Raw genomic sequence first — 12987 nt, forward strand, 5'->3', positions numbered from 1 at the left:
GCTGATGAAAGGACAGTATACTACTGGGCAAAAGGTAATGAAACAATGGCAGGGAAGCAAACAATAGAACATAAACCAAATAGTTTATTGATATAGTAAAAGCAAAATACAGGCGAGGGACTTGATACCATTGGCTGGTAGACAATGGAGGAGTGGTGAGAAAAGCTTTCAAGATCTTGGGCTGTATTGCCAGAAGAATGCAGCACAGACTCCAGGGTTGAGAAGGCAAGCCTTCATGAATAACCTCAGCCGATACGAGAATTGAACCCATGCTGTTGGCATCACTCTGCATCACTAATCAGCTGACCTGCCAACTGAGTTGAACTCCGGGTGCTCCGGTTTCCTCCCACACCTCAAAGATGTGCTATTAGGCTGATTGGAGGTAATAAATTGTCCCTAAATTAGTTTCCCTCAATGTGGAATGCCATAAGCATAGATAAGGGTCATGGGTGGAGGGGGGACTGGTAATGTTAAAATGGCGGCGTGGGCTCGTTGAGCCGAAGGGCCTGTTTCCCAGGCTGTTTTTGTTCTTTGAAAAACTGTGAGGAGCTTGGGACTGTTACAGGGGAGGAGAGAAACTCTAAAGGAGAGATTATTCAAGGATTCAAGATCTTCCAAGGAATAAATTGAGCACTGATAATTTTCTTGAGATTGGCACACAGTGCACAACGAGAGGACATGGCCTCAGACCTGGAAAAGGGAAGGTTTTCATAATTTACAAAAGTTTGTTTTACTCAAAGCGAACGTAAGGAATGGATTCCTGAGCGGCTTTGCCCTACGTGCACACAAACCATGAGTGAATTGTTTACCCATTGTGCACGTAAAGGAACTTACAATGAGGCCATACAGTACCAGAAAATTTTGAATAATTGCTTTTACCTGCAGGATACTTGGCCTGTAAAGGAGCTATCAAGGTAAGTATGAACAATCCTGTATTTATTTTATATATGCAGGAGCTAATACAGGGACAAACATCAGTTACACAATATCAAACAAAATTGCGTGGAGGGCGCAGAAAGTCTGCAGAGCGATCTGGATAGGCTGAGTGAGGGGGCGAGGACCTGGCAGATGGAGTATAATGTTAGCAAATGTGAGGTTATCCACTTTGGTAGAAGTAATAGTAGGAGGAAATATTATTTAAAGTGTGAAAAGCTGCAGCATGCTACTGTGCAGAGGGACATGGGGGTCCTTGTGCACGAATCGCAAAAACCCAATCTGCAGGTACAGCAGGTGATCAAGCAGGCGAATGGGATGTTGGCCTTTATAGTGAGGGGGATAGAATATAAAAGCAGGGAGGTCTTGCTGCAACTGTACAGGGCACTGGTGAGGCTGCAACTGGAGTACTGTGTGCAGTTTTGGTCCCTTTATTTGTGGAAGGATATATTGGCCTTGGAGGGAGTACAGAGAAGGTTCACCAGGCTGATACCGGAGATGAGGGGGTTAGCTTATGAAGAGAGATTGAATAGACTGGGCTTGTACTCGTTAGAGTTTAGAAGGCTGAGGGGGGATCTTATAAAGACTTACAAGATAATGAAGGGGCTAGATAGGGTAGAGGTAGAGAGATTCTTTCCGCTTAGAAAGGAAAACAGAACTAGAGGGCACAGCCTCAAAAAAAGGTGGGGGGGGGGGGGGGGGGGGGGGGTTGCAGTTTAGAACAGAGTTGAGGAGGAACTTCTTCACTCGAAGGGTGGTGAATCTCTGGAATTATCTGCCCATTGAAGTGGTGGAGGCTGCCTCGTTGAATATATTTAAGTCACGGGTAGATAGATTTCTGATAGACAAGGGAATTAAGGGTCATGGGCAGAAAGCAGGAAGTGGAACTGATACACTTCAGATCAGCCACGATCTTATTAAATGGCGGGGCAGGCTTGAAGGGCTAGATGGCCTGCTCCTGCTCCTATTTCTTATGTTGTTATGTTCCTGCAAATTATTCTCTATTGGTACATTTATATGACAATAGGTTTCATTAGAAAACTTTCAAAGCTTAAAAAAATTTTGGTCACCGTGTTATTATCGCACTCACCTTCTGCCATTTCTCCAACTGCTTGGTAACATAACCCCTCTCATTCAGATAGGAGAAGCCCTTTGGAATGGACAAAAAGCTGAAACAAACCCAGAAAATGATCAGAAATCCAATCAACAACTTGGCAAAACATAGGGTAAACCCCAAGATTGGTACAACAAGGGAATTAAAGCCTCACCTATCTAGAAACACTGCTGGCCTTTTTTTCGTTTTATCAAAACTAAGGCAGCTGACTGTCTAATTTCTTCCATTGCTTGGAGACTTTATTGAAAGCAATGTGAACAATGACTATGCTGGGACTCATATCCCTTTCATAAGAACATAAGAAATAGGAGCAGGAGTAGGCCATCTAGCCCTTCGAGCCTGCCCCACCATTCAGTAAGATCATAGCTGATCTGAAGTGGCTCAGTTCCACTTTCCCGCTTTCTCCCCATAACCCTTAATTCCCTTGCCTACCAAAAACCTACCTACCCGTTTCTTAAATATATTTAGCGAGGTAGCCTCCACCACTTCAACGGGCAGAGAATTCCAGAGATTCACCACCCTTTGAGTAAAGAAGTTCCTCCTCAACTTTGATCTAAACTGCTCCCCCCCCCTTATCTTGAGGCTGTGCCCTCTAGTCCTGCTGTCCTTTCTAAGCGGGAAGAATCTCTCTACCTCTACCCTATCCATCTCCTTCATTATCTTATACGTCTCTATAAGATCCCCCCTCATCCTTCTAAACTCCAACCAGTACAAACCCAATCTATTCAGCCTCTTCATAGTTCAACCCCCTCATCTCCAGTATCAGCCTAGTGAACCTCCTCTGCACTCCTTCCTAGACCAAAATATCCTTGCGCAAGTGCGGCGGCCAAAACTGCACACAGTACTCCAGCTGCGGCCTCACCAGTGCCCTGTACAGTTGCAGCAAGACCTCCCTGCTTTTATAACCCTTAATTCCCTTGTCTGTCGAAAACCTATCTACCTGTGATTTAAATATATTTAGCGAGGGAGCCTCCACCACTTCAATGGGTAGAGAATTCCAGAGATTCACCACCCTTTGAGTGAAGAAGTTCCTCCTCAACTCCGATCTAAACTACACCCCCCCCCCTTATCTTGAGGCTGTGCCCTCTAGTCCTGCTATCCTTTCTAAGCGGGAAGAATCTCTCTACCTCTACCCTATCCATCCCTTTCATTATCTTATGTCTCTATAAGATCCCCCCTCATCCTTCTAAACTCCAACGAGTGCAGATCCAGTCCATTTAGTCTCTCTTCATAGTCCAATCCCCTCATCTCCGGTATCAGCCTAGTGAACCTCCTCTGCACTCCCTCCAAGGCCAAAATATCCTTGCGCAAGTGCGGCAACCAAAACTGCACACAGTGCTCCAGCTGCGGCCTCACCAGTGCCCTGTACAGTTGCAGCAAGACCTCCCTGCTTTTATATTTTATCCCCCTCGCTATAAAGGCCAGCATCCCATTCGCCTTCTTGATCACCTGCTGCACCTGCAGACTGGGTTTTTGCAACTCATGCACAAGGATCCCCAGGTCCCTCTGCACCGTAGCATGCTGCAGCTTTTCACCCTTTAAATAGTAATCCCTCCAACTATTATTTCTGCCAAAGTGGATAACCTTACACTTGCTAACATTGTACTCCATCTGCCAGGTCCTCGCCCACTCGCTCAGCCTATCCAGGTCCCTCTGCAGACTTTCCACACCCTCCGTGCAATTTGCTTTTCCACTCATCTGCGTCATCAGCAAATTTCGTCACCCTACACTCAGCCCCCTCCTCCAGATCATCTATATAAATGGTAAATAGCTGAGGCCCCAGCACCGATCCCTGCGGCACTCCACTAGTCACCAACCGCCAATCAGAATAGCACCCATTGATACCAACTCTCTGCTTCCTACTAGACAACCAATCCTCTATCCATGCTAACACCTTACCCCCAACTCCATGCACCCTAACCTTCTGATGCAACCTTTTATCAAACGCCTTTTGAAAATCTAGAAACACCACATCCACCGGGTTCCCCTCTGTCTACTGCACTAGTCACATCCTCATAGAAATCCAATAAATTTGTCAAACACGACTTCCCCTTAACGAATCCGTGCTGCGTCTGCTCTATCAAACCATTCCTTTCCAGGTGCCTCGTTATTTCTTCTTTGATGATGGATTCAAGCATTTTTCCAACTACAGATGTTAAACTAACCGGCCTATAATTAACTGCCTTTTGTCTGCTACCTTTTTAAAACAGCGGCGTAACATTAGCCGTTTTCCAATCTTCCGGCACTTCCCCGGAATCCAGCGAATTTTGGTAAATAATCACTAAGGCATCCACTATCACCTCTGCCATTTCCTTCAGAACCCTGGGATGCATTCCATCCGGTCCTGGGGACTTGTCCACCATCAGTCCTGTTAGTCTATCAAGCACTACCTCTCTAGTGACAGTAATCGCATTCAGGCCCTCAACTCCTACCATCCTTCTAACTTTAATATCTGGCAAACTATTCGCGTCCTCCTCTGTGGAGACCGAGGCAAAAAACTTATTTAAGGCCTCAGCCATTTCCTCATCTCCCACCACTAAATCCCCTCTCATCCTCTAAGGGTCCAACATTCACTCTAGCCAGCCTCTTTTTTTATATATTTGTAAAAACTCTTACTGTCCTTTTTTATATTTAGTGCTAGTTTAGCTTCATAGTCCTTCATCCTTCCTTTCTTTATCAACTTCTTAGTCATTCTTTGTTGATTTTTAAACCTTTCCCAATCTTCTAATCGCCCACTGCTTTTAGCCACTCTGAACGCATCAGCTCTTAATTTAGTACTCTCCTTTATTTCCTTCGAATAACAACGGCTGGTTATCCCTTCTCCTACATGTCTCCTTCAATCTGTGATACTGTGCTGGCGATTTGACCCAAGTTCCATCTTTTCTTTAAACAGAAACAGAAAATGCTGGAAAATCTCAGCGCGCCTGACAGCATCTTTGCAGAGAGAATACAGCCAACATTGAGTCTGAATGACCCTTCGCCAGATCTGTTAAGAATTTCCAGTGCTTTCTGTTTTAAATTTCAGCATCTGCAGTATTCTGTTTTTACCCATCTTTTTAAGCTATTTCATTTCTCATATGGATTCTCAGCCAGTACAACCCTGAATCCAGGGTACGAGGAGCCACGGGCTTAGGGTGAGGGGGGGGAAGAGGTATAACACGGATATTAGAGGGAGATTTTTCACACAGAGGATAGTGGGGGTATGAAATGCTCTGCCAAGTAAGGTGATGGAGGCAGGCATGCTGGAGTTGTTTAAGAGTTACTTAGACAGGCACATGAGTGGGTTGGAGATGGAAGGATATAGGAGATTGTTTTAAATAAGGTTCATTAGCATTGGGACGTCCCTGGTAATGTAAAAGGATGTGGAATGATACTAATGTTTTTCTCTTTTAATTCACAGGTTTTAAGTCGGTCCGCCTTGTTGTCCAACGAGGGGCACACACGCGATGGGTCGTACTAGGGCTGCTCTTGGATGTTCGAGAATAGCCTAGTGCTTCATGTCGTTAGTGTGTGCTTAAACTGGAGCAGATACTGGGCAACACGACAGCTCAGTGACTATCACTGTTTGTTGTGCAGACACATGGATTTGGGCCAGTGTCTGTGGGAGTTTGCACATTCTCCCTGTGCTTGTGTGGGTTTTCTCCGGGTGGTCTGGTTTCCTCCCACACCCCAAAGATGTGCTGTTAGGCTGATTGGCGGTAATAAATTGTCCCTAAATTAGTTTCCCTCAATGTGGAATGCCATAAGCATAGATAAGGGTCATGGGTGGAGGGGGGACTGGTAATGTTAAAATGGCGGCGCGGGCTCATTGGGCCAAAGGGCTTGTTTCCCCGGGCTGTTTTTGTTCTTAGTAGCTGATGAGAACCATGTGAGCTAGTCAGCAAGGTGGCACTGAAATAAAAGGGCAGGGCAGGAGGAAACTCTCCATTTGCTTTTCTCTTCCTGCAATGGAGCAGCTAACCAGACCAGGGGAAAAGGCATCAGAGCTGAGCACAGATCAGTGGGAAAGGGCAGGAAGGAATGAAAAAAGAGGAGAGAGAGGGGAAAAAGCAGAGAAATCTAAGTATTAGTGTAACAGGTGGTGCATTTAATGAGACAATATTACTTTTCATTAACAGTTTGGGTCAGGCAGGCCTCAGTTTTGTGTCTTGACGGAATGTAAGATTTCTTTGCTAGCAGAAGCTGTGGATGAGGCCCCGGACTACTGAAGAAAAATACTCACCGAAGGAGCAGCAGCAAGCCTTTGTCTCCAAGATGGGCTAATGCTGGTTTCATCTGGATCAGTGCATGCAGATTAGCCTGCAAAATTACAAATGGATCAAAACAACAGCACAGAAAAAAAACAGACTTGTAATCCAGCTTTGCAGCCAGTTGGATGGGAGATCCCCAGTGGGGAGATCAGACAAACCCCCAGCTTCGCAGGATGTGAGCAAATAATTTAGGTTGGCACTCAGTGAAGCTCTAAATGTGTTTTGAGATGTTAAACCAGGCCCTTGTATGCCTGATCTGGTACTTCAAGTGAATGTTAAAAATTGAAAGGACAATATTGTTCCAGTCACTGCAACAATTCTCTGCTCTTCAAATTGTGCCATACTATTTTAAATACAGTGGAACATATAAACAGAAGCTGGGTTAAACATCCCACACAGAAAGAATCTGATAATGCGGCACTCCCTCATGCTGCACTGAAGTATCATCTGGATTATAATCTGGAGGGGTGCTCGATGTATGCTTCCTGAGTTGAGAGATCCAAGCAGCTGAAGATCCAAACATGAAGCTGACATGGAGCTGTCGAAATACGTGCAGATAATGGGGATAGTTAAAAATACACATTTTTTGCTTTCTCCTCCCTCGGTGGCAAATTAAGTCATCAACTTTAAGCACTATGCCCATATTCTACGCAAGATGACCATGGAAAGCTCAGTCAACAGAGCATCAGACTTTTTTGTTCTTTGAAAAGTGAGTGAGCACAGTTGCAGGTTACTGATAGTTACTCTTCCTGCTTGGTAAATAGAGTGCCACATACTGTTAGCTCATCGGACTTCAAGAAGCTGACTACCACTATTGAATCCAAGAACAATGTGTATTTTTAACTATCCCCATTATCAGAGAAAGTAGTTTGGCCTCTCCCCCACAGCCCCCTCCCACAAACATAGAACATTATAGCGGAGAACAGGCCCTTCGGTCCTTGATGTTGCGCCAAACTGTGAAACCAATCTAATGCCCATCTAACTTACATTATTCCAATTTCAGCCATATGTTTATCCAATGACCATTTCAATGCCCTTAATATTGGCAGTCATCTATTTACACATTTGTCTTAATATTTAAGTAGATATCAAACAAACCCATTGCTCTATTGGTAATGACACTGATCAGAAGAATCCTGATACTTATTCATCCTTCCCATCAGTTCAAAGGCAATTATAATTCCTAGCATTATCTCAGAGGAGGGTATCTCATCTCAGCTGAGATAAGGGCAGCACAGTGGCACAATGGGTAGCACTGCTGCCTCACAGCACCAGGGACCTGGGTTCAATGCCCGACTTGGGTCAGTGTCTGTGCGGAGTTTGCGCGTTCTCCGTGTCTGTGTGGGTTTCCTCTAGGTGCTTTGGTCTCCTCCCACAGACTGAAAGACGTGCTGGTTAAGTGCACTGGCCATGCTAAAATTCTCCCTCAATGTACCCGTACAGACATTGGAGTGTGGCAACGAGGGGATTTTCACATTAACTTCTCTGCAGTGTTAATGCAAGCCTACTTGTGACACTAAATAATAAACTAAACTATCTACATCAGGGTGGGAAGTAATTTGATGTTAGAACATTTGACCAGTTTATAGAACAACTAGAGAAAATTCATAGAATCATAGAATTAATATGTTCCCAAAACTGATGAGTAGGATGAAAACAATGACACATTTCTAATCTTTTTATATACATTCATTCTATAGTTAAGCACACAGCTCACCTTGTCCTCGCAAGCTTCATCCAGGATTTCAAGTGCTTCTGAAGAGATGGTTTTATTTTTATCATGCAGCTGTGTCACGAGTAATTCTATGCCCCAGTTGCTGAAGAACTCCACATTGGCCCGTAGTAAAACCCGCAAGTGTTTTGTTGCGTACAATCTGCAGTTCTACACAAACACAACAGTCAACCAACACTGTGGTGAGCAACAGGAAGTGTCGCTGATCTAATCTAGTTGACTCCACTGAGAAACAATACAATTCAAGAAAATATTGGCCAATGGCTGAGACCTGTTGATTTCACTGCAATGTGGTTCCCTAGAGAGCAGACATTTCATGGCAACCAGCGCAGATACGATGAACTGAATGGCCTTCTTCTGTACATTATTTCTATGGTCTATACCAGAGACATGTAATAAAAAATGGATTCATATTTCACAACTTCTTAGGATGTAGGAATCACTGGTATTCATTGTCCATCACTGGTATTTCTGAGATGATGGTGTGGGCTACTTACTTAAACACTGGATGTAGCAATTTGATACACCTATGCTGACTGGCTTGACCATTTCAGAGGGCAGTTGAGAGTCAACCACATTCCCATGGGACTGAAGTCACATAAGGCCAGGCCAAATAAGGAATTTGGGGTTGCTATCTTGCTTGTCATGGTGAAGAATTTTTCTGCATCTCACTTGACAGCGTGATTCAGCCTCCTCCCGGCAATGATTGGGAGTAGCAGTGACAAAATGACTTTCCAGACATCCATAATTAAGGGCGGCATGCAGGGTGTTAGAGGGGGGAAATCAATCTCAGGATTACACAATGCAAACTTTATTGACAATGAATAAACTGGAACCTACAATTACATGCATGCATGTGCCACCCATCCAGTATCCTCTCTGTATCAGCATACATGCAAAATCTGGGACACGGAATTACAAAGGTCAAGTGAATGTAAATTGTTAAACAGAAGGTGTACAACCTATACAAGACAACTTATCAATTCCAATCATACTTACATCGGTACCTGACGTAAGAATTTTGGACAAGATAACCCTGGACAGGCCATCGCGGCTATAGTCTAAAGTGGAGACAGTTAGCTTGAGCACATGATCATAGTTCTTCAGAGAGCAGAGGGTGAGTAAACTATGAAGAGAGAAGGGAGAAATTAAACAAAATCACCTTCAAAAGCCTAAGGAGGCATAACATTTCACATTTCCCACACAACTGAACAGAATTAATGAGAAACTCCAGTTGGCTCAGTTCCACTTTCCGGCCCTCTCCCCATAACCCTTAATCCCCTCTCTTATCAAAAACCCATCAACCAGCTTCTTGAAAATATTTAGCGAGGCAGCCTCCACCACTTCAACGGGTAGAGAATTCCAGAGATTCACCACCCTTTGAGTGAAGAAGTTCCTCCTCAACTCCGTTCTAAAATGCCCCCCCCTTTATCTTGAGGCTGTGCCCCCTAGTTCTACTGTCTTTTTTGAGCGGGAAGAGTCTCTCCACCTCTATCCTATCCATCCCATTCATCATCTTATATGTCTCAATGAGATCTCCCCTCATTCTTCTAAACTCCAACGAGTACAAGCCTAGTTTATTCAGCCTCTCCTCATAGCTCAACCCCCTCAACTCCGGTATCAGCCTAGTAAACCTCCTCTGCACTCCCTCCAAGGCCAAAATATCTTTGCGCAGGTGCGGCGCCCAAAACTGCACACAGTACTCCAGCTGCGGCCTCACCAATGCCCTATACAGCTGCAGCAAGACCTCCCTACTTTTATATTCAATCCCCTTCGCTATGAAGGCCAGCATCCCATTCGCCTTCCTGACCACCTGCTGCACCTGCAAGCTGGGTTTTTGCGACTCATGCACAAGGACCCCGAGGTCCCTCTGCACCGTCGCCTGCTGCAGTTTTTCGCCCCGTAAGTAATAGTCCTTCCCACCATTCTTCCTACCAAAGTGGACCACCTCACACTTGCCAACATTAAATTCCATTTGCCATTTCCTGGCCCATTTGCCCAACCTATCTAGATCCTTCTGCAGACTCTCCACACCCTCCGCACAATTTGCCGTTCCCCCAATCTTGGTGTCATCCGCAAATTTTGACACCCTACACTCGGTTCCCTCCTCCAGATCACCTATATAAATGGTAAAAAGCTGAGGCCCCAGCACCGACCCCTGGGGCACTCCACTAGTCACCATCCGCCAATCCGAATAGCACCCGTTGACCCCCACTCTCTGCCTCCTATTTGACAACCAATCCTCTATCCACGCTAACACCCTACCCCCAACTCCAAGTCCCCTGACCTTCTGCAATAACCTCTTATGAGGTACTTTGTCAAACGCCTTCTGAAAATCCAGAAAGACCACATCCACCGGCTCTCCTCTATCCACCGCCCTAGACACATCCTCATAGAACTCCAGTAAATTTGTCAGACACGACTTCCCTTTAATGAAACCGTGCTGCGTCTGCTCTATCAAGCAATTCCCTTCAAGATGCCTCGCAATTTCCTCCTTAATGACGGATCCTAACATTTTACCTACCACAGACGTTAAACTAACCGGCCTATAATTCCCTGCCTTTTGCCTGGCACCCTTCTTAAACAACGGCGTAACATTAGCCGTTTTCCAATCTTCCGGCACTTCCCCGGAATCCAGCGACGTCTGGAAAATAACCACCAAGGCATCCACTATCACCTCCGCCATTTCCTTCAGAACCCTCGGATGCATTCCATCCGGTCCTGGGGACTTGTCCACAATCAGCCCCTCCAGTCTGTCGAGCACCGCCTCTCTAGTAACAGTAATGTCATTAAGACCCTCCAGTCCTACCACCTTTCCATCGCTAACACCCGGCAAATTATTCACGTCCTCCTCCGTGAAGACAGTAACAAAAAAGTTATTCAATACCTTAGCCATATCCCCATCCCCTACCACTAGGTCCCCTTTCTGAGCCACGACAGATCAGCCATGATCTTATTGAATGGCGGGGCAGGCTCGAAGGGCCAGATGGCCTACTCCTGCTCCTATTTCTTATGTTCTAATCATGTATTTTACTTCTACCCAAGGCTGCTGTTACATCACCCAGCAGAGGCAGACTCTTTTGCTGTATCAGGAAAAGTGGTAAATTGTGTATAAAGGTCAGATTTTGTTAAAGCCTTTAAAAATGGCAGAAAGGACCCTGTTCTTTGTTCTTGATCCCACTTTTGCCAGCAGGGAGAACAAAGTAAAGTATAGCGCATGAACAGATCCTTTGGCTTCCAAACCTGAGCCAATTATGATGCCCTAATTAAACTAAAAAATAACTTTTTGCCCTGACTCAGTCTGTATCCCTCTATTCCCTCCCTATTCATGTACTCATCAAGATGTCTCTTAAATGTTGCTAAGGTGCCTGCTTCCACCATCTCCTCTGGCAGCGTGTTCCAGACACCCACCACTCTCCGTGTGAAAAACTCCTCCCGCAGAAGTCCCTTAAGCTCTCCCCCTCTCATCTTGAACCTTTGCCCGCTTGTATTTGACATTTCCACCCTAGGAAAAAGCCTGAATATCCATTTTGTCTACGCCTCTCAATTTTGTAGAGCTCCATCAGGTCTCCCCTCAGCCTCCGTCTTTCCAGTGAAAACAATCCTAGTTTATTCAACCTCTCCTCATAGCCAACATCCTTGAGACCATGCAACATCCTGGTGAACTTTCTTTGCACTCTCTCCAAAACATCCATGTCATTCTGGTAGTGTGGTGACCTGAACTGCATGCAAGACTCTAAATGCAGCCTAACCAAGGTTTTATATATCTGCAACATGATTTCCCAACTCTTGTACTCAATGCCCCAGTTGATAAAGATAAGCATGTCATGTGCCACCTTAATTACCTTGGCCACCCGTATTGCCACTTTTAAGGAACTGTGGACCTGCAAACCCAGATATCTCTCTGTATATTAGTGTTCCTAAGGGTTCTGCCATTAACAATATAATTCACACCTAAATTTGATCTTCCAAAATGCATCATTTCTCATTTGTCTGGATTAAACTCTATCTGCCATTTCTGTGCCCAAGTCTCCAATCTATATCCTGGCAAATAAGTTGACAATCCCTGGCACTATCAGCAACTTCACCAATCTTCATGTCATCCACAAGCTTATTAATCAGACCCCCTACATTTTCTTCCAGATCATTTATATATACCACCAAGAGGTCCCTGCACTGATCCCTGCAGAACTCCACTAGCTACAGATCTCCATTCTGAAAAACATCCTTCCACTGCTACTCTGTCTTCTATAACCAAGCAAGTTCTGTATCCATCCAGCCAGCCCACCTCGAATCCCATGTGATTTTAGTTTTTGTACCAGTCTGCCATGTGGGACCTCGTCAAGCGCCTTACGAAAGTCCATATAAACTACATCCACAGCTTTTCCCTCATCAATTATCTTTATCACCTCTTCAAAAAACTCAATCAAGTTGCTGAGACATGATATAAAACTATGCTGCCTGTCACTAATTAGTTAATTTTTTTCCAAAATGTGCATGTATCTTGTCCCTCAGTATCTTCTCCAAAAGCTTCCCCAGCACTGACATCAGGCTCACTGGCCTATAATTTCCTGGATTATTACTGCTTCCTTTCTTAAATGGATGAGATGTAAATGCTCTTCTTGAAGGACAGATAAGTCCATTAAGTACATGGGCTGAAGTTCTTTAAATCTACAACCATTTAAACATGGAAAAAAACAGATTCCAACTGTCAAGAGTTAAGAACACAAGTATCTGCTACAGTGCATTGATCGATGTAGCATCTACGGTAGCTGAAAAAAACCAGGATCATAGTTTCTGCGGTTCAATAGACTTCCTGTGGACATTTCCCAAGGGCTCCTATTAAGGCCGAGCCCATTATGAATGCTTGGCAAAGTTTCAAAAGCTCCAGAGCCACATAACTTGGCAGAAGGTCTGATTCCACATTCTGATTGACAGTTTGAGGGGCTATTAATATA

General features: G+C 44.8%; 1 protein-coding gene across 2 annotated transcripts in view; it reads right to left on the bottom strand.

Moving 5' to 3' along the window:
- The window catches only part of rictora (RPTOR independent companion of MTOR, complex 2 a), a 271841-nt gene that overhangs the window by 55231 nt on the left and 203623 nt on the right, over positions 1 to 12987 (bottom strand). For both annotated transcript variants that reach the window (XM_080189548.1, XM_080189549.1), the window contains 4 exons: positions 9029 to 9155; positions 8015 to 8179; positions 6270 to 6346; positions 2024 to 2102 (listed from right to left, as the gene is read on the bottom strand). In XM_080189548.1, the coding sequence (XP_080045674.1) occupies positions 2024 to 2102; positions 6270 to 6346; positions 8015 to 8179; positions 9029 to 9155 (448 nt within the window). The remainder of the gene's footprint in view (positions 1 to 2023; positions 2103 to 6269; positions 6347 to 8014; positions 8180 to 9028; positions 9156 to 12987) is intronic.

This window comes from Carcharhinus amblyrhynchos, chromosome 5, assembly GCF_965287045.1.
Source record: "Carcharhinus amblyrhynchos chromosome 5, sCarAmb.v2.hapA, whole genome shotgun sequence".
In the NCBI taxonomy this organism is placed as follows: Eukaryota; Metazoa; Chordata; class Chondrichthyes; order Carcharhiniformes; family Carcharhinidae; genus Carcharhinus; species Carcharhinus amblyrhynchos.